Genomic DNA, 26,543 nt, shown 5'->3' on the forward strand with positions numbered 1-26,543 from the left:
CATGCCCAGGATGACAAGTAGGTCTTATTCATCTTTTTACACCTGTTGTCCAGCACCGTGCCTGCAATGTGGTGGTCATATATTATATCTCAATAATCAGCAGGACTCAGGGATTCTCAGCTGACTTCACTCAACTCATAGAAACACAACTCACACTGGCTTATGCAAAAATAAAATTTGAAAGGGGTGAAATTATTGGCTTGTGAAATTTGGAAGCTTGTGGCATGTCAGCTTCAGGTATATTTAGATTAAAGGACCCCAACAATGCCTCTTCATCTTTTAGTTCTGCTTTTTTCTCTGTTGGATTTCTCCCCAGACAGAATCATTCCAGATAGTAGTCTCTCTTCCTCTCTCTCCTTATATGAATATTTATTAACAAACCATGGGATCCAGTTAGAGACATTGTCCCTCTTTAAATACAACAAAGAGCATTTGTTAAAAACAAGGATGTTCTCTTATATAATCACAGCATAATAACTGAAATCAGAAAATTCAATGCTATTATCAAATCCACAGTTTATGTTTCATTTCCATCAGTTGTTCCAATAATGGCTTTTGTGGCTATGCCACTCCCACCAACCCAGAATCATGGATTATATTTACTTGATAGGTTGTTCTATAATTTGGAAGCGTTTCTCTGTTTTTCTTTGTCTTTCTTGATCTTGACATGTTTGAAGCATACAGACCAGTTGTCTTGGAGAGCATCCCTCTATTTGAGTTTGTCTAATGTTTTTGCATGCATTTTTACAGGTATAACATTTAATCCTTTGGAAAGTGACAGCTTTTTCACTAGACACTGCATATAAGATGGCTCTAAGCCTGTGCTTTCTATGAACTCCATGGAGGTAGTCTTTGGAAAAAGCCTATCCAGCTTCCTGTGTCAACTGGCTCATAGTTTCATGAGGTTCATTGGCCAAGACTTTACGGGTTTTCAAGCCCATGTGACTCTTCAGACCTACCTTCAAACCACAGTCCACTTTAAGTCATCTTTCAGCAAGATGTGTCTCCATGAGTCTTCTTTCTTGGGGTCACTTTTTCAAGATTTGTTCAGGAAGGCAGCCTTTCTGCAAAAACATAAATGCCCCTGTTTTCCTTCATCTAACCATGCACATGCAAACCATTTCCACTGCCCCATATTCTAACTGGTCTGAATTTATTTCATGCCCTCTAATCCATTCCAGTAACCAAGCTTTTACTCACAAGCTGCACTTATTTCCACCAATTGTGGTTGGAGTTCTGGAGCAATTCTCTATTAAATCAAATTACTTTTATTCACTGAGCCTCAAGTATTCTCATCTATAAACAGGATATAGGAAGAGTGCCTATTTCATAGCTTGTTGTGAAGACTAAATTTGAATTAAAATTAAGTCAAGCATTTAGTACAATGACTGATACAGGGCCAATACTCAAGTCATGTTCTAGATCTTAAGCTATGTATTTATATAGACCTATATATATCTCTGTTTTTCAATATGGGTAAATTCCACCCTTTCCATTGTAAAGATCTCTATGCATGGTTCTTTCTAGAATGGCATTGGAGAAAAAGCATGATGCAGCTGATATCCAGTTATAGGCCCCTTATGCATTGGTGATTGGTATGACATCAGAATATGAGTTTCTTGAGGGCAGAAATATTTGTCCGTTTTGGTCACTGTTGTAACTTTGGCACCAGGAGTAGTTTTGAAGCATGTAGTAGACAGTGAATATTTATTTAAATTACAAACCCCTACTTGGTAGCCCTGGAGGTTGATTTTTAAATTAGATAAGGTTGGAGCATTCAGCTAATTCCAAGTATAGCTCAAATCTACATCTGATAAATTTATTTCAGCTGGTCTAGAGAAACAGGGTGGAAAAGATGCTCTCGGTGGCAGACCAGTGGTACGTTAACTAAGTACTCAAATTTGAGCTGAAAAGTGAGTGTTAAGGGAATAGCAGTGAACTAAACCTTGGCAAATTCAGTCCTATGGGCTCCTTGATCTGCCTGTCACTTATGATGGTAGTTATACCTGACCTGACATCAAGTTATTGTGTTTCTCCACTCAGTCAGACTTTTTGCAAATGTAACCCCCAATATCTTTGTAATATCCTTACGTGGTGGGTGTTCCCAACTTCATCTTTTCAGATACAGTCGGGAAGGCTGAGAAACAACCAACTCAGGATTATCTTTTCCCCTCTTTAAAGGCTGAAAGACTTTCTTTGGGGGGTTAAATTTTCTTAGCTCTACACATTGAGCACATAAAAAGAGAATAGCAATTCTATTAGATTTGGTAACCTTCTGTTTGGGGGTATATTACGTGTTTTATGTAAGAACCTTATTTAACCCTCTCAACAATTCTAAAATGGTACTATTGTGGCCATTTTACAGAAGAGGAAACTGAGAGTCAGAGAGTTTTAATAACTTACTTGTGATCACCCATATGTGCCTGTCTATGCCTGGAACCACGACACAAAAATACCCTGCACAGGAGACTCTATCTACAAGGCTTGATTCAATATGTGCTTTTGCACTGGAGATCCCTTCCCTATCCCCTACACTCCCCCAAAGTCCCAAAAGACCAAGAAGAATTAGGTTGTTTTTATATCACACTAGAGCTTGCTAAAAGCTTCACCATTCCTTTTTCTCCGTATTGATGAAATGAGACATTAGACAGTGCATGGGCCAGGAAGTGTTGCAATATTGGATTCTAAACAAATATTCACGGAATGCTTGAGCAGCCATGTGAATGAATCCTTCCAGGCAACTCTGCGCAGGGCTACTGAGATGTGGAAACTGAACTGTAACTGGGATGAGTGACCACCAGCTCCACCCTGCGACCACTCAGCTCCAAGCAGAGGATAATGACTTTCAACCAGAATGCAGATACCAAGATGAAAGGCCCTTTTTCAACATCCCAACGCTTTAGCCAATCACATTGGCTTTAGGGCCATCCTTTGAACTCCTTTCATAATCCAGCAGGAGAGAAACTATAGGTCAGCTCTGAGCAAGACTGTCTTTCATTATTGCTTAATAACCCTCCAGGGGTCTCTTGGTATATTGTATCCCTGTACTGTTGAATTTCCTTTCTAGGGGTATAGAAGGGGAAATCAGGCTTTGACATAAATAAATGGAGACCTGATATTCCTGGGAGAAGAGGCTGCTGTCCCAAGGATCCATGTGGGCTGCACCAACATCTTCTTTGTTTGAAATGTAAGTTGTTCCTGGTAAATTACTGAGCTCTCATAGCAGATGGGTCAAAGTACATTCATTCATTGTTTCTTTGCATGTATCAAGGCATGGCTACTTTATGAGCTGTGGGGGTGGAGGTAAAACTAGACTAGGACGGCCTGCAGCTGCATTGCCATAAAACGGTGCCTGAGCTACCTCCAGGTGTTTAAACCCATATCCTTGCTTTTGGGCTTTCACCTACTGAAGACATTTTACAATCTCAGCTTCCTTCACTGACACTTTGTAGATGATTCCTTGGGAATGCACTATGAGCTGATGTCTCATTTGGAAGTTTCCTCTTTCCAAAAACCATGTCCCACCTTTCCCCAGAGACTTGGGTTATCCACAGCAGAAATTTGGGGTGATGTGTCTTGTTCAACAGGTCTCAGGTATGAGGTTGTACACTGTAGTGTATACGTGCTGACCTATTCTTTAAAATTGAGGTTTAAGCAAGTATCAAGGGAAATAATGTGGGGAAAATTACAAACATTTATTGAGCACTCACTCTGTGCCAGGCACTGTACCTGACACATATTGTTGTCATTTATCTATTTTTCTAACAGATGATGTGAGTCCTATAATTTTCCTGATTTCAGCCATAGAGAAACTGGGGCTCAGAAAGCTTGTTGACCTATGAAAACTACACGATGTGTAATTGTCGATGTTGGGACTTGAGCCCAGATTAATGGATGATATAGATATGTTTATTAACGTCCGGGTAAACATGGAAAACATCAGACACATATACACATACACACACACATGCTCATTTTTAGTTACAAGTTAAATATCAGATACCGATCTAGGTCAGTAGTTGTACCAAATTAATTACAATAGCTCACATTTATGGATCACTTGCCTGGTACTTTTTATTTATTATCTCATTCAAATGCTCACAACAATGCTGAGGGGACATAGTTATTATCCTCTTTTTACAGATGAAAAATATTGAAGTTTAGGGATATCATAGCTCTTGCCTGTCTGGGCAAGCTCTCCCTTTCTGGTTACAAGATGGTGACCAGTGTCACTAAGCTTTCCATCTTTAACATTCTAAGGCCAGTAGAGAGGCCTTCTCTTCATGGTATTTCTGGTAGATGTCCTCTGATTGGATAGAATTTGAACACATGCCTATGGTTGAACCAATCATTGCAGCTGGAGGATATGCTAATTGGCCATCTATTAGGTAATGAAAGCTAGGAAGGGAAACTCAGAATGCTGTCACCAGAGGAGGAAATGGATGCTGTCCACTATTACATGACTTGTCCTACAGAAAAACCCACCATAGATTTCAAAAGGGGCTTCCACTCACTTGGCCTCACTAAACCTAGGTCTGTGTGATTTAGATGAACCAGGAAATTGCTTCAGTGTAAACCTAGCCTTGTTGGAATTCTTGTCAGCTCCAGTTTCCATAGTTTTGAAGTCAGAAGCACCACTCTATTTTTGATACTTTCAATAGCCAACCCTTGAAATTAAATTCAAGCTGGATGTTTGCAACTGGAACCTCAAAATTTCTTTCCTTGTCAAAAACTTGAATGTGGAGCCAGTCAGGGCTAGATATAGCTCAAGGCTCTATTGGTTAGCCATATTGCTGCAATAATGCCACATAACAAATTACTACCACCACCAGTGGCTGACAACAATAAACATGTATTTTTGCTTATAAGTCTATGAGTTAGCTGGACAGGTCTGCCAAATGAAGCTTTCTTAGGTATTTGTGGTCACCTGCAGTTGACAAGGTGGCTTTGTCGATCTTACTTAGCTGGACTTTCTTACTTATTTAGGGCCTTGGCTGAGACAACTGAGCAGACTCAGCCATGTGTCTCATCCTCCAGGAGGATGGCCCAGAATCGTTCACACAAAGAAATCAGAGAGATGAGAGACAAGGGGTTGAGTCTGCTACTATCCCATTGGCTAAAGTGAGGCCAAGTCTAGAGTCAGCGTGAGTAGAAGGTAGCATGGAAAATTGGGTCACTAGATGCCATCAATCTTCCATAGGTTCCAAATGTATTCTTTTTTAAAATTGTTAAGTTTTGTGGGTACATAGTAGGTGTATATATTTATGAGGTACATGAGATATTTTGATACAACCATGCAATGCCCAATAAACACATCAGGGCAAATGGGATATCCATTGCCACAAGCATCTATTCTTTGTGTTATAAATAATCCAGTTATGCTCTTTTACTTACCTTAAAATGTACAATTAAATTATTCTTGACTGTAGTCACCCAGTTGTGCTGTCAAATGCTAAATCTTATTCCTTCTATTTTTTTTTTTTTTTTTTTTTTTTTTTTTTGAGATGAAGTCTTGCTCTGTCGCCCAGGCTGGAGTGCAATGGCATGCTCTCGGCTCACGGCAACCTCTACCTCCCAGGTTCAAGCAATTCTCCTGCCTCAGCCTCCCAAGGCTGGGATTACAGATGCATGCCATAATGCCTGGCTAATTTTTGTATTTTTAAGTAGAGACCAGGTTTCACCATGTTGGTCAGGCTGGTCTCAAACTCCTGACCTTGTGATCCACCCGCCTCAGCCTCCCAAAGTGCTGGGATTACAGACGTGAGCCACCGCGCCCGGCTCCTTCTATTTTTTGTGCCCATGAACCATGCCCATCTCCCCACCACCGGCCAACACACACACCACCACCATGACCCTTCCCAGCCTATGGTAACCATCATTCTATTCTCTATCTCCGTAAGTTCGATTGTTTTAATTTTTAGCTCCCACAAAGAAGGGAGAGCATGTGAAGTTTGTCTTTCTGTGCCTGGCTTATTTCACTTAACATAATGACTTCCAGTTCCATCCATGTTGTTGCAAATGAAAGGGTCTCATTCTTTTTCATGGCTGAATAGTACTCCATTATGTATATGTACCACATTTTCTTTATCCATTCATCTGTTGATGGACACTTAGGTTGCTTCCAAATCTTAGCTATTGTAAACAGTGCTGTAACAAACATGGGAGTGCAGATGTCCCTTTTATATGCTGTTTTCCCTTCCTTTGGGTATCCAAATGTTTTCTTTTAGCTTCCTAATAGGAGGCAATCAGATAGTGAGAATTATGCCACAAATGGCAGGAAAACTGAACACATTCACTCCTAGTCCCCAACTCTGGCCTCATCAACACCAAATGCAAGGAATACAAAACCAGAGGCCCCCATCCTCATGTTTGACCATTCATTGAATGAGCGCTTCTTGATGATCTGGGAGCTGGAAGACAGCAATCACAGCGTTCCTGCCCCCAAAGAGCTGTGCCCTAGGGGGAGACAGGCCTGGAAGACAATGGTCACAAATTAGGTTCTTAAGTGCTGGGTGCAGAGATAGGGGTGCAGGGCCACAGAAGCCCAGAGAGGGCCATTTCTCCATGAATATGAATTTACAAAACAGCCACGCTTCCTCCCCCTTCCCGTGATGGGGGCCAGGGATCTCCAGGCCCATCGGACGAAGCTATGAGCATTTCTTCCCTCCTCCTTCTGTCCTCACCCTGCCTCCTGTTTCTTAGAAACCTTGCTCAGAGGAGGCTCAGCTTCTTCCAGATACTGATCAGTTGGTATTCATGTTTTCCAAGAGATCAATTACACATATGGCTGCTGAATCCTTCTGCCTCCTCTCCTCACTGTGGGCTGGGACTCACGGTGATAAGCGGAGGTGAAGCTTGCCTCTGCTTATCTCAAGAAGACTGGCCTTCTTTAGCACAGTGCACTCAAGACCCACTCTAAACCTGTGCCAGATGTTTTGCATATACAGTCATATATCCCTTGACAACAGGGAAACATTGTAAGAAAGGCATTGCTAGGCAATTTGGTTGTAGCGTGAATTCCTACATGGTCTAGCCTGCTACTCACCTAGGCTGTTATGCTATAGCATGTTGCTACTAGGCTACAAACCTGATCAGCATGTTTCTATGTCAAATGCTATAAACAACTGTAACACAGTGGTATTTGTGCATCTAATAGAAAAAGTACAGTAAAAATACAGTATCATAATCTTATGAGACCACTGTCGTATATGTGGTCCATCATTGACCTAAATGTCTTTATGTGGCATACGACTGTACTATGTTATATTACTTTTCCTCTCAATAGACACCTGAAGCTGATATTCTTGTGAAATCCATTATACAGATTGAGACACTGAGGGTGAGAAAGGTGAAGAGACTTATGTTCCCTAGTTCATAAGTTCATACAATTAGAAAGTGACAGGGCTAGGATTTGGACACGTGGCAATGCCTAAGGCTTAACCACGATACCCAGCTTCCTCTCTAAGCAATGTCCACTCCGGTTGTCTGCTCTCCCTTCAGATCCTAGTCATAATTTGGGTTTAGGTCTGCTCAAGCTACAATACAAACAAATTCCTCTGCATGAACCCAAGAGAGGAAAGTGGAGAGACTGGAGTTTAGACAAACTGGTTTGAGAAGAGCCCAGCCAATGCTCCCTTTAAGTTGGCTTTTTCTCACTTCCCTAAATATCTAAATCCTGCCAGGAACCCAGTCCTTCTCCCTGCTCCTGGGAACCTCCACCCAGGGAAAACAGGAGGTCAGAGTATGGGCAAGAGGCCAGCAAAATCAGCTAGAAACAGCTCTTTCTTTTCTGCCAGTGACGGGTCCACACCCTGGATGCATAAATCCTTTATTTTATTTTTATTATTATTACAGCTCAGGGTCTAGCATGGGCCATAAACGGATTTAAGAGGCTGCTAGAGTATAGAATTTAATATAGTTAGCATCATTAAATAGTGGCACAGCAAATCCACTTGGGGAAGTCCGGACCCCACTATCCCTCTCCCCATCTCCTCTCACCTCCCTCCTGATTCTTCAAATTCTCCTGGCAAACATTGCCTAGGGGGCAGCCCCTCTCTCCCAAAGGCAAAGGGTAGGGAAATTAAACAGAGAGGCAAGAAGGCCAAGGAGGGTGGGCTGAGTCACATTTCCCTGAGTACCTGCAGCCCTGGTGGAGAGGGCATTGGGCAAATGATCAATTAGGCACACAGGATGGGACAGAGCTGTCTAGATAAGCATGGGCTTTATCAACCTATAAAAAATACCGCTTTCACTTATCTGCTGGCTCCTTCTCCAGGCTCCTGGGAAGAGATGGAAAGGTAGGCAAAAGAAGGGCTCAGGGGACAGGGGAGGGATAATCGGTGATGGGGCCACTTGGGGCAGAAGAAGCGAAAGTTTCTCAGGGAAGCAAGGCTCAGAAAGCCAAAAATCATGCTGCAGGAAGCGGGGCTGGTATTTTCCCCTGCAAACTTATTGCCATTCAGAATTATCTTCTTATTTTTATTGCCCAGAGGGAGGAGAGCTTGCTGGTCCTGTGCACTTTATTGATTCCTTATGCCGATGGTCCCTGACTTACAATGGTTCGATTTACAAGTTTTCAACTTCAAAAATGTTTATCCGGGTATTAAGTGCATTTTTGACTTAACAACATTTTCATCATATGATGAACGTATCGGAACATGACTCAAGCATAAGTTGAGGAGCATCTGTATATGTTTTGCATATGTGTCCCTGGGTTCAAGTCCATCTGTTATGACACCATTATATATTTTAACACGTTTAACTAGTGTCAATTACGTGAAAGGCATAATCCTGTATACTTGGGATGTGGTGTTGAATGAGACAGCCATGACCTCTGTTTTTAGCAGCTTAGACTCTGAGGTGGAAACATAATAACTAAGCACATAACAAAAAATGACAGCTAATACAGTGTACTTATTAGACGCCAAGTGTTTTCTAAATGCTTCACCTCTAGAAATTCACTTACGCTTCACAAAAACCCTAACAGAGGGGAGTACCACTGTTAGCCCCATTTTACAGATAAGAAACTAATACGTGAGAAAAACAATGTTTTAAAAAATTATTATTATTTTTTAAGTTCCGGGGTACATGTGCACAATGTGCAGGCTTGTTACATAAGGTGCATGTGAGCCATGGTGGTTTGCTGCACCTATCAACCCAACACCTAGCTAGGTATTAAGCCCAGCATGCATTAGCTCTTTTCTCTAATGCTATTCCCCACCACCACCCTCCCCAGACAGGCCCGTGTGTATTATTCCCCTTGCTGTGTCCATGTGTTCTCATTGTTCAGCTCCCACTTGTAAGTGAGAACACGTGGTGTTTGGTTTTTTGTTCCTGCATTGGTTTGCTGAGGATAATGGTAAAATAACTTCTGATAGTGGTCAGTGCTATGAAAGAAATAAAACAGAGTGATGGGATGGAGAGAGGGAATTTCCATGGTCAGTGGTTCAGGGCTGGCCTCATGGAGGGTTTGGCCACAGAGGAGGCAGTTGGGAGGGGAGCTGGACGTAGAGGGAATGGCACGTGCCAAGGCCCTGGGGTAGGTGCAAAGGCTGGTGCCATTGAGGACCAGAGAAGCAGCTGGGTGGAATGGAGAGGCAGAAAGAGGGGGAGGATGAGGTAGGAGGGCAGGCAGGGGCCAGCTCCTACAAGGCTTTCATGATATGGGAAAGAGCTGGAGTTTTATTCTAAGACTTTCTGTTTGTTTTGAGACAGTCTCATCTGTCACCCGGGCTTGAGTGCAGTGGTGCAACCCCAGCTCCTTGCAGTTTTGAGCTCCTGGCCTCAAGTAATCTTTCCACCTCAGTCTCCCAAAGCATTGAGATTCCAGGCATGAGCCATGGTGCCTGACCTTTGGAGGGTGGTAAGCAGGATCAGGACATGAGCAGGGGCTTCATTTTTGCTCAGTGGCAGTTAGCTGAGGCATCCTTGGGGGCTAGATGGGACCACTAGGTGGAAGGATGGTGATGGCAGTGGTGGTGCTGTGGGGAGAGGGGGTTAATGGGGTCCAGGAATCTCTTAGAGTCGCTGTAGTGTGGTTTGCAGCAGAAGACAAGGGTCCCACTCTCAGCTTGCTTTGAACTCCTGAAGAACTTTAGCAATTCCCTTCACTCTCTGCACCTCTCAACCTCAGTTTCCCCATATATAAAATTACAGAGTTGGGCTAGTTATTGCTAAAGGACTATTCAGGTCTCACCCTCAGGGGATGGGGCTGTGTCGAAGCCATGAGACGTGAAGTGGGGTGGGGGCTGAGGATTGAGGATGAGGCTAGAGATGGGCTTTTCCTTTGTCTGCTCCAAACCCACATGTCTTCTTTCCTCCTGAATTGGTGTTTTCTAGTCAGAGTGGGACCTGTGGAATCAAGGAGTTCTCTCCAGGCTAACCTCACCATGCCAGTGGGGAACAATCTCGAATCATGACCACACAATTCCTTCTGCCAGGCTGGGCAGGGGCAGCCCTCCTCCAAGTGTACCCATGTGTGTGGCCACATTAAAGGATACACGAGGGTCTGAGGTTGATGTATGTGGGACCCTGGGATGACGCAGTGACCATGTGAATCCTGAATGAATGGATCTGAATGCAACCGTCAGGGTGTGCGTGCATCCAAATGTAGGCATGAACTAATGTCTGTGACTCAGGGGGAAGACTTGTAATTGTGAATGTGGCTGGTTTGGGACTGAGTATGCCGAAGTGTGTGACTGCACATGCACAGCTGTGCACACAGCGATGAGCAGGTGAGCTATTGCATGTATGAACAATTTAATGTATGTGTCTGCCTGGCCTTGGTTGTGATATGTGTGCCTGACACTGAAGGGGGAGATATATTGGGGGTGGGGGGAAGTGTGTGGTTGTGTGTGAGGGTGGACAACTGGGAGTGTAAATGTGACTGCTTGTGAGTGTGTGTGTAACTGAACTGATGTGCATGTATGCACAGCTGTGAGCCTGTGGATGGTTGTAGGTGAGCAGGATTGTGTGTCTGAATTGGTGTGAGTCTGTGGGTGTGTGCCTTTGCATGAGGATGTATGTGAGAGTATGTGTATGTGACCAAAGAGTTGTATGTTTGTGGGTTTGCCTATTGTGTGAGGCCGAGTGTGAGAGTATACATGTGTGTTCATGCATGTGAAAGATGCAGTGTGTTTCTGTGATGTGTTGTTGAACATGCCCATGAGAGCGGCAATGGGTTTGTGATCAGGCTATGTGTGTATGTGGGTGTATACATGTGTGACTGTGTATGGCTTTGAATACTGGAATGTGCACGGGACTGTGTCTATGCATGTATGAATTCATATATTAATATATACATGTATTTGTATATGTATGTATAGTATATACATTTATATGAATGTGTGATGAATATGGTGGCAGCTATGTGTGACAAAATTGCTGAACCTAGACACATGGTGGGTGGCTGCCTGATGTGCTTGTGTGTCTGTGAGACAGAAATGCTGCACCTGTGTATGAAGTGGGTGACTGTGCATGGCTGTGTGTACTCTGACTCCCAAGTGGCTGGGTCTGGGGCATCTCACTGCTTGACCTCTTGGGGACAGAGGGCTGAGGCAGTGGTGTCAGTAAGGGGCTGGGCCACCTGAACAGGTGAATCAGCTTCTTCCCAGCCCCCTAGCGTCATAGGTGGCTGAGGCCAGATCATTGCTGCTGCTTTCAGCACGTGGCTAGTGGCTGGCAGAAGGATGGGCTCAGCAGTCCATGTCTTTACCTAGCCCAGGAAAGATTTGCTGTAAGCAGCTGTCTCTAATCGTGCCAGCCCTGGAGCTGTCACCCTGGTATCTATAGAGCAGCAGAAGCAAACCCTCCCTGGAGTCCACCAGATCTGCAAACCCTGGGGGACAAAGTCAAAGACTGCCTTGGACAAGGGACTTGTGGGCAGCCAGACTGGTTCATCTGATCTCCTGTAATCAACTTCCAATAAGTACACATGATTAGGATTTAGAGTCAACTCCCCTGTCCCTCTGAACTGGGCGGGGTGGGGGGGCAGGAGGTGTGTGCAGGGGGAGCATGTGCACAACTGGGATACGGGTGCTCTGAGGGCCAGTAGGTGGGTTGTGCTTGTATATCACCTACTCACGCCCTTCACCTATAGAGGAAGTAACTGTGCCTCCAGTACTGCAAAGGGGTGCGTTTCTGCCTGCGTTCATGCCCCAGCATGCATCTTGCACCTGATATTTCCAACCTGCCAAGGGTGTAGGGGCTTCCCCTGAGCGCTTGGGGACAGGGATGAAGTTTCACTGACAACACTGTCCTCTCCAATTCCCAGGCACCTTTTTCCCAGTTCCCAGGAAGTGACTGTGGAATTTGCTTCCAAATATAGACTCTGGGTGGCCCAGGCTGCTGCCGACAGATCCTTTGGCCTCCCAGGCAGAATGGCAGAACAGTGACTTTCTTCCAGGAGGCCCAGGCCCACAGGCCTCTGCTTGTAGCTGCTGGTAAAAATAATAATCATAAAAATAGCCAATAAAAAGCAGGGGGGCACTGAGCATTAGGTTATGAGCCCAGAAAACCATCTGACCCGAAGCGATATTTGGATGGTGGTTTTCCCACCCTCCACACAGACACACACACACACACACACACACACTTCCACAATGACACACAGACTCACACAAGCTCACACCACACACATGCACAAGACCCCATGTACCACGGGCTCACAGGTGTTTTCACATAAGGAGGTCCACAGAAAAAGTGCATAGGTAACTATTTTTGAAATGCCCCCTCTCAAGGAAGCACATGTAAGGGCACAGGCACACACAACTAACACAACAGCAGAGAGACACACAGAGCTGCCCCTCAAATGACACCATCCTTTAGAAAGACTCTAGGACAATGCCATATTCAGCCACACAGAAAGCAGACACACAGCCCACCTCTGCAGCTGGGCAGCCTGCAACCTCTGGTTCTGTTAGCAGATGGAGGTTGGGTGCAGGGCAGGAATGCCATAGGACTGGCCCTTGTCTATAAGATTCGGTCTCCTGGGTCCTGGGCACTCACCAATACCCACCCATGGGGACCAGGAACCAGGACGTCGGGCTCTTATGGGAGTTGTTGCTAGCGAGCAGGGCAGGCTGAGAAATCTGGGAGGAACCGCAAACCCTGAGCCTGGTGTCTGCTAGCATGAGGGTGGCCTGGGTTTGAGGGTAGCCGAGGATCCTGGAGATGCGGCAGGACCACCTGAGGGTGCCTCAGAGGGGATGCATTCTGCGTGGAGGTGGAAAGACTCGGGCACTAGAAGAATGACTCCCGGAGCAGGGACGACACCGGTGGAAGAGAGTGGAGGGAATCGAAGGGAAGGAAGTGACAGAGTGGGGATCCCTTGCACCTCCCTTTGAGGCACTACTCAAAGGCTTTGGATCTCAGAGCCCCTCACCTTTTAAAGAAGTGATTTTCTTCCTAACTTGCACGTGTGGTGGGAAGAGCCTGAAACAGCAGGAAGCAAAGGGAGCCCCTGGGGAGGCTGCAGGAGCGGCGCCAGCGGCAGGTCCCTCCGGGTCCCAAGTCTGGAGCCCCTATGAGGTCTGGGACTTTCCTGTCACCACTGGGGCCTTGAGGCGGCGGGACTCCACCGGCCCCTGGGAGCGCCGCAGAGCAAAGATAGGTGAAGGGCCGCGCCTGGCGCACGCTGTCCCGGCCCGAGAACGCAGTGCCTGGGAGGGGAAGACCTGGAACCGGGGGGCCGGGCGGCCGTGTCGGACTGCGAACTCCACGCTGCACTGGGGCGCCCTCCGCAGGCTGAGGCCGCAGCCGCTGGAGCAAGCCGGGGCGCAGCCTCCACGTGCACTCGGGAACGGCTGGGAATCCTTTAAACGCTCCACCTGAAGGCGAGGGAGAGTAGGGAAAGGGAAGGAGCTGAGTGCATTTCCCGAAGAGGCTGTATGACCTCGGGCAAGTCCTCACCCTCTCAGAGCCTAATTATCTGTTTCAAAAAAATAGAGCAGGGCACATCTTCTCTCCCTGGCCCCATCCCACCGACCCATCTTCCTCTCTCAAAGCCAGGGGACAGTGTGTACTGGCTTTGAGGCTATGACGAATGTGGGCCAGGATTTGGAAACAGAATAGTGAGATTTGGAAAGGAGAACGTCAGCATCTTTCTGTCCTCCCTCCCATCCTGCTTAATGCCAGTGAATCTGGGCTGTTTGCCCCCAGGCTCTCTTCTGGGGCCTCTGCTTCCTGGTGGGAGTGGGGAGAAAAGATTGAGACATCAGAAATGATCTGAGCCTTCACTCCCCAACACAAGGAGCAGTTGCCCCCGGTCTCCAACTAAACGTGCTTTTCGATGCTGAAAAAGTGCCCTTTGCACTCCACCAGTCCTGTCTGGTTCTCCTTCCTGCCTTGTTAGAGAAACTCCGTCTCATAAAAGCCTGGACTCCGGCGTCAGATGACCCACTCTGGTGGGTTCAAATCCACCAGATTTGAACCCACCAGAGTGAACCCACCAGAGTGGGGCAGTGGGTTCAAAAGCAGATTTGAACCCACCAGAGTGGGGCGGTGGCCAGAGCTCCAGAAACTTCTGTAAGGTTGAGGAGAATCGAGCTGCCTTCTCAGAGCAATTCAGAGCTAAATGTGTGATCAAAACCAGGTTACAATGGCTCTTTCCTGGCCTGCCATAAAGGTTAGCTATTATTGCACCTCAAATGCTAACAGATTTGTAAGCCTAAAATACCCACATTGCTCTCTTGGCGACTGTGTAGACACAAGTAGGACTCTACTGAAAATATTAATGTGAAATGCTGGGGAGGGAAGGAAACAGGAGGCCTTGGGTTAGGAACAGGAACCCCTGTAGGCTGCCTGGGCTCTCAGAAGGGAAGGCAATGGGTTGGAGGCACTACAGAGCCAGCCAGTGGCTTTGAGGGACATTGGCTGTCCCACTGGAAATAGAGGAGAGAAGTTCAATTTTGTCTTTCCTGAGAAGTTGGGAGGAAGATGGGGTTGGCAGCAGAATGGAACAAAGCCGAGAGGGGACCCAGAGGAGGAGCTGCTCCCATCCCACCACCAAAGACCTCTGTTGGCACCCGGGGTCTGGACCCTTTCTCTCCGTCACCCTTTCTCTCCTCACTGCCTGCATTGCTGCCAGACCCTACAGGCTCAGTGCCTCCGAAGAAAACCAGCCTGTATCGTCCACTGTCCACCCCAAAATAAAACAGATCCACTCTCCCCTCCCCTCGATACAGATTCAAGAAGAAAGCAGTGCAACCAGAAATATTGTTTTAATGTTATTTCAATACATCCGCAATTGCAATTGTTTTTCTAGAAAGAAAAGGAGAATAAATTATTCTTTTCACTCCATTAGCCCTTGCAGACATTAATGCCACAATTTTGAATGCTCAGACGTTTCTCCTTCTGTTTAGGAGAAATGACCCCGGGTAAAGAAAAGCATTGCCTGGACTGCTGCAGGGAGACTCCTATGCAGATAAGGGTGGTTAACAGATGTGAAGAGATTAATCGACACCTAAAGTCCCAGGTTTCTGGCTGAGATGTTTGGGCTGTGGGTTTCGATTCAGATACACCATAGGCTCTACATGCTCGGCTCTGGGGTCAGAATTCTGAATTCAAAGACAGGGCTTTTGCTCAAGACCCGAACCCAGCTGGTACTAAACCTCCATTTTCTCCCCTGTTTAAAAAAGGGGGCAGTTTTAAAATCCATGCTGTCTTGAACCCACTAAGGAGGCTCCAGAAAGTCAAGAACGACAGGCAGAAATGCTTTTCAGGCCTCAGACCGCGAAGCAAATTACGCAAATGTCCTCGGGGCACCCCCTTGTTGAGGGCATTCGGTGGGCCTTCCAGATTGCCAAGGTGACCAGGAAATTCAGGGTCCTTGCAGAAACAATCGTCAGGAACTTTTCCACCAGGAACTTTGGCCAGTCGCTCGCCACGGAGAGCCTCTGTCAGTTGTGTCACCCCAGTCTGTTTGGGGTGTGATTTGGGTGAGGGAGCAAGGTGTCTGGGGTCCCTGCTTCTGTACCCTACTGTTAGGATGTCGCCAAAGGCCAGAAACTCAGCACCAGGGAGCCACAGGAGACTGGCTGGAGAGGAAGAAAAATTAGAGGTCTCGACCAAGCAATTGTTTCGGTGACAGATCCTTCCAGATTGGGGTTTGGCCGCCCTCATCACCCCCACCCCCACCCACCTCCCTTCACCTCCTCAAGGTCATTACTAGAGTTTTCACTCACAGTTCCAGGCAGGGTGGCCGCCTCTACTCCCTCCCATGTATGCCAGAGCTCTGCAACTGGGACCCGTAGTGTCCTCTCTCAAGAAAGTCTCTCCCCAAAGGAAAGCCAGGGAGGATATAGAGATCAGCTGTGCTGATTAAACCGGCTATTTCAGAGTCAACACAACAGCATTTCAGCTTCTCTTGACCCAGCTAGGCCCAAGTCCGAAACCCTGATCAGACCTTAGAGATTTCGTAAATCAATGGCCTGGAAGATTCTGGCCATTGCCTGAATTACTGGGTTGATTTGGAAGACATCAAGATGAGTTTTCATAAAGAGTTTAATTATCATCGCAATTGCTGTCTCCTTTGTTTTCTTTGCCGCTACAAATTCTGAATCTCTGCAGCATAGACTTGGAGACAGACCCACACCCCTTCTCCTTAAATAAAGCACTTTATGAAACATCAGATCGAATTCTCTCCAGTGGGGACGCCTTGCTCTCTGAGGCCTGGCTGGCTGGAAAGAGGCCCTCAGGCAGCCAGAACTGGAGTTGAAGTTGCATCTCTGGTTTTGACTCTGGCCCTTTGAGCGAGCTTAACACGTGTGGATTTAATTTCCCTTTCTTTCTTGCTTCCTTTTCTTTCCCCCCACCCCCACCTTGTGAGAGAACAAGAAAAATAGTCTGCTCTGTCGACAGCGCGACACCGTTCCGTTTGCCAAAGAAAATTTGTCTTTCCAGAGTCCCAGAGAGCAACGGGATCCCAGGTTTCCAATGAACCCTTCAATTGAGGGAAGAGGTATCCAGACAGGCCCCCCACCTTCACCCCAGACCTAGAGATATTAGTCCGAGTCTCTCTCTTACAGGGTTACAGACTTGGAATGTCGTAGGTTTCTTTCCCCTACCCCAAACATTTTGGGAGGCCTATCAGTGGGTTTGACCTACGGAGATGGTTGGAGTTTTCAGGCTCAGTGTGACCCCTGGGTGGCTCCAAGTTCTCCCAGCTGCGACCCTCACCTTTCTAGGCTGGACACTTCCCAGATGGGAGGAGATGACAACAGCGGCATCCTCGTGTCCGAGCACTACTCGCTTCCACCTTTCTGCTCTTTGAAGTGTGTAAATTTCTAGCATTGGGATCCTTCTCAGCTGGGCCTTGAAATGATGTCCCCTCTTCCAGTTCTCATTTCATTACCCTGAACAGGAAAACAAAAAACAAAAACAAAAACAACCCCCCACCACCACCACCAAAAAACCTCACCCTCCAAACTTGGAAAGTAAAGAGGCTGAGCATCATCTAAGCACACGAAGCAACACTAGCATGAATGAGCAGAGCAGCAATAATCATTTTTGGTGGAAATATTGGAGGAGAATATTGGATACTCAATAATAATAATGGCAGCCAGTATTCTTCCCACATACTTCCGGTCAAAAGGAGGGAAACTACAAACCGAATAGAACATTGAGAAGAGACATACTGTGGTCCTGGAAAAAATATAACGGAGCCAGATCTAACTGGGTGAGAGGGGAAGTGACCCTCTTGAGAAACCAGGGAACGTCCCACCCTCAGACCGACCCTTTATTTTGCAAATTGAGTTGGTCAAATTTAGTTTGTCATCATTTCTATTGTTTTAATTCGTATTCATTTTCCCAGCCCCATCCAGGCTTCTATTTTTCATCACCCCCACGACCCCAAGTCGCCACCGAGTCTGTTGGGGACTTATCGGGAGAGAAATAGAAGGGGATGTATTTTAAAGCGAGTTCTCTTTAGAGAGGAAAACGATGGGTAGTTCTGGATGTGTCTTTCTTAAAAACGGAAGGAGAAAGTGAAGAAAAAATTATCAACAGCCATCGTCCCCTTTGGTTTTGGTTTTGACTTTTTAAACAGGAACCTCTGCTATCCTGTTGCGGTATTAAAATTAGGGCAGGAATTTAGCAAAATGAGAAAAATACACTCCGGGAGAAAACCCAGCTGGGGAGCACGTTCCGGAAAGCGACATTTCTTCGAAGGGAGGAAGAGAGGATGCGCGCTGTAGCCGGCTCCGGAGCTCATTGACCAGACGATTAGGGAAAAGAACCAGGATTCTCAAATCTAGTTGCGGTCGCTCGTCTCTCCTTTACTCTGTTCGTGGTGCGGGCTCCGGAGCGTCTGGGAAAGCCAGTCCGTGAAGCTGGACTTGTAGAATCCTTTGAATTCCGGTCCAGGTGGCTGCAGGGCCCGCGGTCCGGGATGCCAGAGAAAGGAACCACACGGAAAAGAACTCGCTGCGCTCCGAGTTTCGCCTTTCCCTTCCAGCCCCGGCGGGGCCTAGGCCTCGGTTTCCGGCCCACCTCGGTTCAGAGGTCAACTAGGAACTCATCTCATCCCACGAGGGTTTGGGAGAAGGATTTCGGGTTGCGTGCTTGGCATCTGGGAGCAAACGCTGCACCGAACGAGCCTCGGCTTTGGGGAAAGATCGTTATTAACAGCTTGGGAAACGAAAGCGAAGCTCGGGGCAGCCACTCCAGCCTGGCGGAGAGGAAGGACGCGGGTGGTGCTCTCTGGAAGCGAAGGGGTCTGCGGTCCAGCTGGCCTGGAAGCTCGTGGCCGGCGCTGGAAGCTGCCCGCTCTCCCCGCGGGCCTGACCTTGGCTCCCGCACCAGCTCTGCCGGCCGGCTGCCTCCCTGCACATTTTGCTGCCGTTCCAGTCCGGAGCGGACCGGGCCTGGAGCCAGGCCATGCTTCGGAAAGCCCTGGGGGCTGGGGACGCACAAAACCCAGGGTCGAACTCCGAAGCTGGGGGCAAGTCCAGATTCAGACGTCCAGCTCCCTTGGGACCCCTTGGCGGGGAACTTACCCTTCTGGAAGGCCCGACGCTCGCCGGTTCCGTGCTAGGCAGGCCTAGCTCTTCTCTCCGCGCCGCCAGGGGCGTCTACGCGGTACGTTTGCAACTGAAGCTAGTGGGTTTCCAGCGGTGCGCAGAAGCTTGCGCGTATCCACCGGGCTGCTTAGAAATTAGGCCTATTGATCAGACTAAAATAATAGTCGTCGTTATTACAGAACAAAATAGAGTGCCTCGGCGGGCCCCGGTGCTATAATTATTCTCTGCAGAAATCACCCCTCTCCACTCCCACCCCTACTCCACCACCCACTCGCACCCCGCCCCTGCCGGGCCATTATGGGACGAATTGCATTCTTGGACCTTTCTCTCAGCAAGGCACATTACGGAGAACTCTGTCCCATTTCCCCTCCACGATAACCCAGTAATTATTTCTATGCAAATCGGCAAGAGGGCACTGAGTTATCACGTCCCAAAGCTAACCAGCTAGAGCGGCGCCTCAATATTCGTTTGCCAAGAGCTCCTCCGTGGGGGAATTTTTTTTTTTTTAATAACAAGGATCTTCAGTCCCCCCGAACAACTCGATTTCCTTCTAATAGAGGTCTGAGGTGGACTCCCACCTTGCTTTGTGAAGAGTGCCCTCCTCTCCCCCTTGCTAAGAAAGTTGATCTTGGCTCTATTTGTGTCTTATGTTCACCACCCTCATTTCTCCGGAGAAAGCTGGGTTAGTTTATGTCTTTGTTTATTCCCGAAGCGGAGAGGTCCGGGACTTGTGGCTGCGCAGACCCGGCACTGATAGGCAAAGACGGAGAGAAATTAACCTCCCGCCGCTGCCCCCCAGCCAAGCGTGACAGCGCGCGGCTCGGTTGCGTGACTCGTGACGTCTCCAAGCCCTATAGGTGCAGCGGCTGGTGAGATAGTCGCTATCGCCTGGTTGCCTCTTTATTTTATTGGGGTATGCCTGGTAATAAACAGTAATATTTAATTTGTCCAAGACCACAAACCAACTTCGAGCTGGGAGGTAGGTGCTCTTCTTGACAGACGTTGGAAGAAGATCTGGCCTAAAGAGGTCTCTTTGGGGGGTCCTTTTCAAAGTCTTCATCTGAACCTTCCTCTCCAGTGAGGCGCACTCCCGGCTTTTGCGCTAGAAAGAAGAGGTGGGATATTTGGAGGTGAGTTTTGCCCTGGAGGACTAAGGGGGAAAAAAGGTTTCTCTTTGCACTTGGCCTGTCCCCACTCCTTGGCTTTTCACCCCGTCTTGGTCTTACTGAATCTTCCCTCACTGTGCGGCTACTTTTCATGACCAAAATAAGAATGGCTTCGTGTGTCACCTGGCAAGAGTGGATTCTCTTTAATAGTTTAAAAATCCCGATTTTGCTTGGTAGCCCAGACCATCTGTGCTCAATGAACTAAGAAAATCTGGCTGGGCTATTACCTGGGAGAGTCCAGATTTTTCCTCTCTGGAGGGGTCTGAAGATTATTTATGGGAATTAATTTTATCCCCAAATCTCTGAGAACTTAAAGGGATTGGGGAGGTCTTTCTGGATTTCCCTCACCCTCTACCAGAGACGTAGCAGTTCAGCCTCATCCCAATGCCATGTTTGGTTTTTTTGTGTTCGACCTAGGGTCGCCTTGTTAGCAAGCCCAAAGGCCTCCTGGCTGACCTGGACGGTGAGGGTGTTTTCACAAATAAATAAATCGCCTTGGCAAAGATCTGTTTGCAAACAAACCTGGAAGGTGGAGTGAGCACTGTGGCAAAGGAGAGTTGGTGTTCTCCCTGGTTGCCCCACATTTAGGGTTGGACATTCCGCTTTGGCATTTTGCAGCGATGGCCTGGCCTGGGAGTTTAGCAGAGCAGCCACAGAGGGTTACACGGCTGCTGATCTCAGGGCAATTCTCCTCCCTCCATCCCTTTCTACAGACCTTGGCTTGCACAGCCAAGTCTCTTTTCAGAACCCTAGAAAAATCAGGATGATGGGGATACAGTAAGGATGGGAAACAGAACAGGACTCCTGACATCTTCTACAAGTACCAATATTTGGTGTCCCAATCTGGGTCTGCTCAGACTGAGACCTACTGACTGTGTTTATGCTTTTATTGACCTCTTCAACTCACCTTCAAAAAAGTACATTTCAGAGAGGGGAAGGGGCAAGGAGAGGAGACCAGTGGAGATGAAAACCCCAACCAGTCCCCAATCACTGTTTGATTATTTTAATAAAACTGGGCACTGCCTTGTGTACACCTGGAGCAGGGGAGGTCTGGTGGCCCCACTGGTGGGGGGTGGGAGCCCACAGCGATTCCTTGGCATCTTTGATCTCAGCCCCCATCCCAATGCACCTTCACCCTGCCTTCACCACAGAGTCGCTGAGAGTAGGGGTGATGAGTAGGGGGTGGAGGGGAGATGTCAGGAAGGCGAGCGCCGGCCAGGCGGGGTCAGGCAGCGCTCCTTCTCGAGGTCAGCGTTGAAGAGAATGTATGCAAGGCTGCGGAGGCCTGCAGGGGTGTGTGTGTGTGTGTGTGTGTGTGTGTGTGTGTGTGTGTGTACGCGCGCGCGCACGTCCAGACTCGGTTCTCTGCACCGCCAGCGTCACGGAGATTACTTCCCGGTTAGAAGCCAACCGCATTTGAAATGATTTGTGCAGGAGTTTTTGCAGCCACCGCTTGCTCAGAGAAGCAGAGATGGATGGAGGTTGGGAAAGGGGTAGAGAGGAGGGAGTTATTGCAGGTCTGGGTTTGAGAGTCGTATTGTGATTTGAGTGTTCGGGAAATCTAGTGGAAAAGTTTGGGGGGGAAGGGAGGACAGAAGGGTGGGAGGGAGAGAGAAGAGGGAGGGAGGCAGAGTGCATTGGGAGCTAGTTGGATACGCGATTTCAGTATTTGTGAGCATCGAGGCAATCCAACGTCACTGCCCTCAGCTGAGTTGGCTTGTATTTCAGAGAGAGAGAGAGAGAGGGAGGGAGGGAGAGAGAGAGAGAGAGAGAGAGAGAGAAAGAGAGAGAGAGAGAGAGACTCTTACCTTGAATTCGGGAACTTTAATCTTGAAAGCTGCGCTCAGAAAGGACTTCGACCATTCACCGGGCTCCCAACTAACCCTCCCTGGGGGCGTAAGGGAGGAGCAGGGCACTGAGATTACCTGGTTGCGGGTGCTCTTGGAGGCTATTTTGTGTTCTTTGGCGCCTGCCAACTTGGAAGTATTTAGGGAGAGCCAGCGCACAGCGGAGGAGGTGTGTGCTGGAGGTGGGCAGTCGCCGCGGAGGCTCCAGCGTGGGTGCGCCTAGTAGGCAGTAGCAGCCGCTATTCTGGGCAAGCAGTAAACCCCGCATGAAGCCCGGAACCACCATGCCTGCACCCCCGCCTCGCCGCGGGCTTCCCTGCTAGGAGCAGCAGAGGATGTGGTGAATGCACCAGCTTCACCGAGCGAGGTAACCCACCAAGCAGATGGCCCGGGAGGCTCAGGAGGGAGCTCGTCGGCCGAGTCGGCTGGGGCGGCGGGAATGGCGGATTCCAGTCTGGCTGTGCATTCACACAGCGCGGCTCGCAGAGATTTTGCGCAGCTCGGAGCTCCCCAGCGAATGGAGTCCGGGAGGCTGCCGCAGCTTGCGGAGCGGCTTTGAGGTTTTCAGAAAGCACAGCCTGGTTCTGTCATACCGCACGTTGTTCGCCTCCGCCAGCCTGGAGCTCCCCCGACCCTGGCGAGGGCTCCGAGTAGGATTCTCCATGCGGCTGACCGCCGTGAATGGGAGCGCGTGTGGGGGCGCCAGCCCTGCTTTCTTTTGTTGTGAGTAGGCTGCGGGGCTCCCGTCACCGCCTCCCTGAAGCCCCGAGGACGAGGTGAAGAAAACTGCTTGCGAGTCGGGCCTCCGAAGCTGTCCTTCTCCTCGGCCCTGTTTCTAGATCGCTAACCACTGCAGATCAGGGTGGGATCGGACCCCTTCCCGAAGCAGCTGCTAAGGTTTTGGGGAGCAATCGCTTGTGCCCGCTTCCCAAAGTCTTCCCGTTTTGGGGAGGGGGGGTGATTCCTATTTGAATATAGAGGAGACTGGAAGGAGATCAGAGAGCAGGAGACAGGCTCATCAGGCTTGAACAGCTCTGCGGCTGTGATTTTGTATGTTCTAACCTCATACGCCTGCAAACCCAGGCTGTTCTATGCATTGTGGAGACCCGGGCCGCCGATTCAACGTCTCCGGCCTAGGACTTATCCGAGAATGATTTTGTCCTTGCCAGTCCTGAGCCTAGGCTTGCAGTTTTAGCAAGCCAGGCCTGGCTGAAGTTCAGAGAACCCCCCCTTCAGCCTGGTCACTCCACAAAATGCCCGCCATCCCCGGCCCCGCAGTAGAGCGCTGGTGGCGGGCACGCAGTGACGCGCCTCCCTCGGAACTGCTGTACGGTGGCCTTCTTCACCCAGTCTTCTGTTTGGCTACTTTTTAATCTTTTAACGAATCTTACTTAAGGTTGGGGTAAAGAAAAGGACTTTTAATTTTAAAGGACTTTTACTGTTAAGGCCTGTGACTGATAAAAGATGTATATGAATTCTCTTTTGAACCTAGTCTCAATCTGCACAACTTTCCCCTCCTGTATTTTTGTTTTTGCAAGAGGCGGGTTATTTCAGACAGTTTTGCCTGCTGCAGAAAACAGTTCCTCCTGTGAGGTTTAATTCCGAGGGCATCTTGCAGTTTGATGAAGAAGGAAATTCTCTGAAGGACACTGGGTTTTGTTTTGTTCTGTTTTTGGTTCCTACCCAATGGCTTCCAAAAATACCCACGCCTTATCTTTATTGGCTCTTCCAGAAGTCCAGACAAATTTGACGGGCAGCTTGCTTATCACGGGGAGCCTGCGCAGGGGAGATGCAGGCCTCGCCTCCTCCGGGTCTGACGCGGGTCTTTTGCAAGAGGTTGTGCCTGGTCATAAAGTAATAGTAATAACGCTAGGAATACTAGTAACAGTAAAAATTCTAGGGCCCTCTGCAGTCTTCGTCAGCTGGGAACGGAGGTGCTGGTAGCTGGAAACTGGGGGCCAAACTGCTCCCTCCTATCGCTAGAACTGTGCTCGCCAACCTTTCTCTTTCTCTCTCTCCTCCCCACCCCCATCTCCTCCTGCTTCTCTTCCTCAGAGCAGAACCTCGCGTGGGCACAGGGCCCCGGGCGCACCATGGCCGAGGCAGACGAGGGCTTTGGCCTGGCGCACACGCCTCTGGAGCCTGATGCAAAAGACCTGCCCTGCGATTCGAAACCCGAGAGCGCGCTCGGGGCCCCCAGCAAGTCCCCGTCGTCCCCGCAGGCCGCCTTCACCCAGCAGGTAAGGAGACCTCGCCCTTCGGGTCCCTTCCCAGGGACCAAAGTCAGAGTCTGGCTTCCCTGCTCAGCGCCTCTAGAGGGGGCAGAACAAAAACAAACAAAAAACATCAAGAAACAAAACGAACCCACGGGCCATCATCATCCCTTTTCCTCTTTATTCCCACTCCATTCCGCCTTTCTCTTCCCCGGTCTCCCCAGATGCTCACATATTGCCACCCACTTTATTGTGACACTTACCTTTATGGCCAAAGGATTTTTAAAATCTATTTAAATTGTTCGAGAAACCTCAATTACCCGGCTGTTTGGGGTCAGCTCACGATGGCCTAGATAATTCCTTTCTCGCTGCACTACGTGTAGAATCTGTCCTCAGCATCTTAATTAGAGCCGGGTCAGCAGCCGCTTCAGGCCCGCATGAGCAATGGCTTGACCCCTCTTCAGATCTTCTGTAGCCTTCGCCTCCTCCTGCCTCCTCCGCGCCGCCGCCTAGACCCGCGCACCGCACCATTCGTCCTGAGGTCGCGGCCCGGCGGGCTGGCGCGCACTCACCCGCAGCCGGGAGCGCGCAGGGCTTTGCCGGGCGGGCACCAGGAGCCTCGGGTTCGCCAGGTTACAGCCTGGGCCGGGGGCAGAGGGAGGAGCCTTACCTTGAGCTCTTCGCCCTAAACCAGGGACCCACTGTGTGCTCAAGTCGGCTCCTCCGTAGATCCCGATTATTTTTAAGTAGGGTGGGGTGGGTGACTTGACCAGAAAAGACACTTGCACTTGAGATTTCGATGAACTTCCTGGCTTTTCCTGGAGTCTCTCTTTGGCCTTCAAGTTTCAGGAAAACGTGTGTATATTTCTAAAGAAGCAGAGAGCGTGAATGAGAGCGTGAACACAGTTTAGGAAATTTACAGATTTTTTTTTCTTTGAAGGAAAAGCCCACTTTTTAGCCCGTTGCAAATTATTGCAAAAAGAAGAGATTGTGTGTGCCTGTGTGTGCATATATGTGTATACATATTTATATTTGCATCAGTTCTGTAAATTTTGTTTTAGCTGAAAGCCAAAATGTTAAATGGCATCAGGCATGACCTATAATCAAAATAGCTGGACATGAATGGAGCTACTTGTAGGGAGAGCCTGGAAAGTTTGTTAATATAGACATTAAGGATTAATTTTCATTCTGGACTGTGAGAACATATGATAATACAAACAGTTTTTAGTTTAAAAATTCATGTGTTCATATTGGCACCCGCCATGGCCGAGAATAAGCAAGCACATGCACATCTGTATCTTTGGTGTGTGGGCATCTGTGTGTCCACATAAGAACATTCTGAGTGGGTTTCTAGATTTGGTTCTAGTTTTTCTAGATTAGTGTTTTTTTTTTTTAAACCTTGTGTCTCAGCTGAAGTGGATTGAAATAGCTGTGTTTTGTTTTTGTTTGTTTTCTGCTTATTCTGGTCCTCCTCAGTGACATTCTGGAGCACCCTGATGGTGGGTGATACTTCCATACCCTTGTGCTGGTGGCATTAGAAAGAGACAGCACAGCACTGTGGCTTCAAGAGGTTGTTGCAAACATCTGGGACTGAGCCTATAGAGGGATCCCTGAGCAGAGGCTGTTGGGTGCTCCAGATAATTCTGCAGTGGGCTGAAGCCACTTTTTACCCTGTGAGACCACAGGCTCCAGTGGAAAGGAGGAGCAGTCTCTGTGTTTTGGGGGAGTTTGAGGAAGGAATGCCCACTACTGCCAGGGCTTGTCAGCATGACGTTTTTTCTCCTTCCTGCAGGGCATGGAGGGAATCAAAGTGTTTCTCCATGAAAGAGAACTGTGGCTGAAATTCCACGAAGTGGGCACGGAAATGATCATAACCAAGGCTGGAAGGTGAGCTGGCTAGTTGTGTAGAGGGAAGAAAAGAAATTGTGGGAGAGGTGAGGAAGAAAAGGTGGCTTGGAAGAGAAGAGAGACTAAAGGGGTGGGGGAAGGAGAGTAGACACTTTAAAGAAGAAAATAGAGTAGAGGAGAGAGAGAGAAAGAGGAAGGTTCTGGTTAAAGGGGCACAGGGCGATTCCTTCATTGATCTCTCCTAGGATGGAGGAAATACTCCAAACGTTCGAGTCCGGAAACCCGGCATTTCTCCCACCTCACTTATGAAAAGAATAAAGAGCTTGGGAGGCCGTGCTCTATGGATTCATAATGAGGGAAAGAGGAGGAAGAGGGAAAGGCAAAAACAGAAAACAGAGACCCAGAGAAGACAGAGTCTAGAAGGTCTTTGGGTTTCAGGGGTCTTGGACTTTA

The 26,543-nt window shown here is 48.4% G+C and overlaps 1 protein-coding gene and 1 long non-coding RNA gene across 2 annotated transcripts in view; one reads left to right on the forward strand and one right to left on the reverse strand.

The window, feature by feature from the left end:
• Positions 1 to 15,199: 15,199 nt before the first annotated feature.
• Positions 15,200 to 17,380, reverse strand: LOC105728901 (uncharacterized). The gene is made up of 3 exons (XR_001110143.3): positions 17,176 to 17,380; positions 16,182 to 16,326; positions 15,200 to 16,034 (listed from the first exon to the last, which is right to left on the reverse strand). It is a non-coding gene; the product is annotated as an uncharacterized LOC105728901 (long non-coding RNA).
• Positions 17,381 to 19,541: 2,161 nt separating this feature from the next.
• TBX5 (T-box transcription factor 5) overlaps positions 19,542 to 26,543 on the forward strand; it is a 54,101-nt gene continuing 47,099 nt past the window's right edge. The window contains exons 1-3 of the mRNA XM_012469012.2: positions 19,542 to 20,146; positions 24,085 to 24,269; positions 26,035 to 26,129. Coding sequence (XP_012324435.2) covers positions 24,123 to 24,269; positions 26,035 to 26,129 — 242 coding nt within the window. The 5' untranslated portion in view covers positions 19,542 to 20,146; positions 24,085 to 24,122. The remainder of the gene's footprint in view (positions 20,147 to 24,084; positions 24,270 to 26,034; positions 26,130 to 26,543) is intronic.

Source organism: Aotus nancymaae, unplaced genomic scaffold, assembly GCF_030222135.1.
Source record: "Aotus nancymaae isolate 86718 unplaced genomic scaffold, 86718_ANA_hifiasm-v0.15.2.pri h1tg000021l, whole genome shotgun sequence".
Classification (NCBI taxonomy): Eukaryota; Metazoa; Chordata; class Mammalia; order Primates; family Aotidae; genus Aotus; species Aotus nancymaae.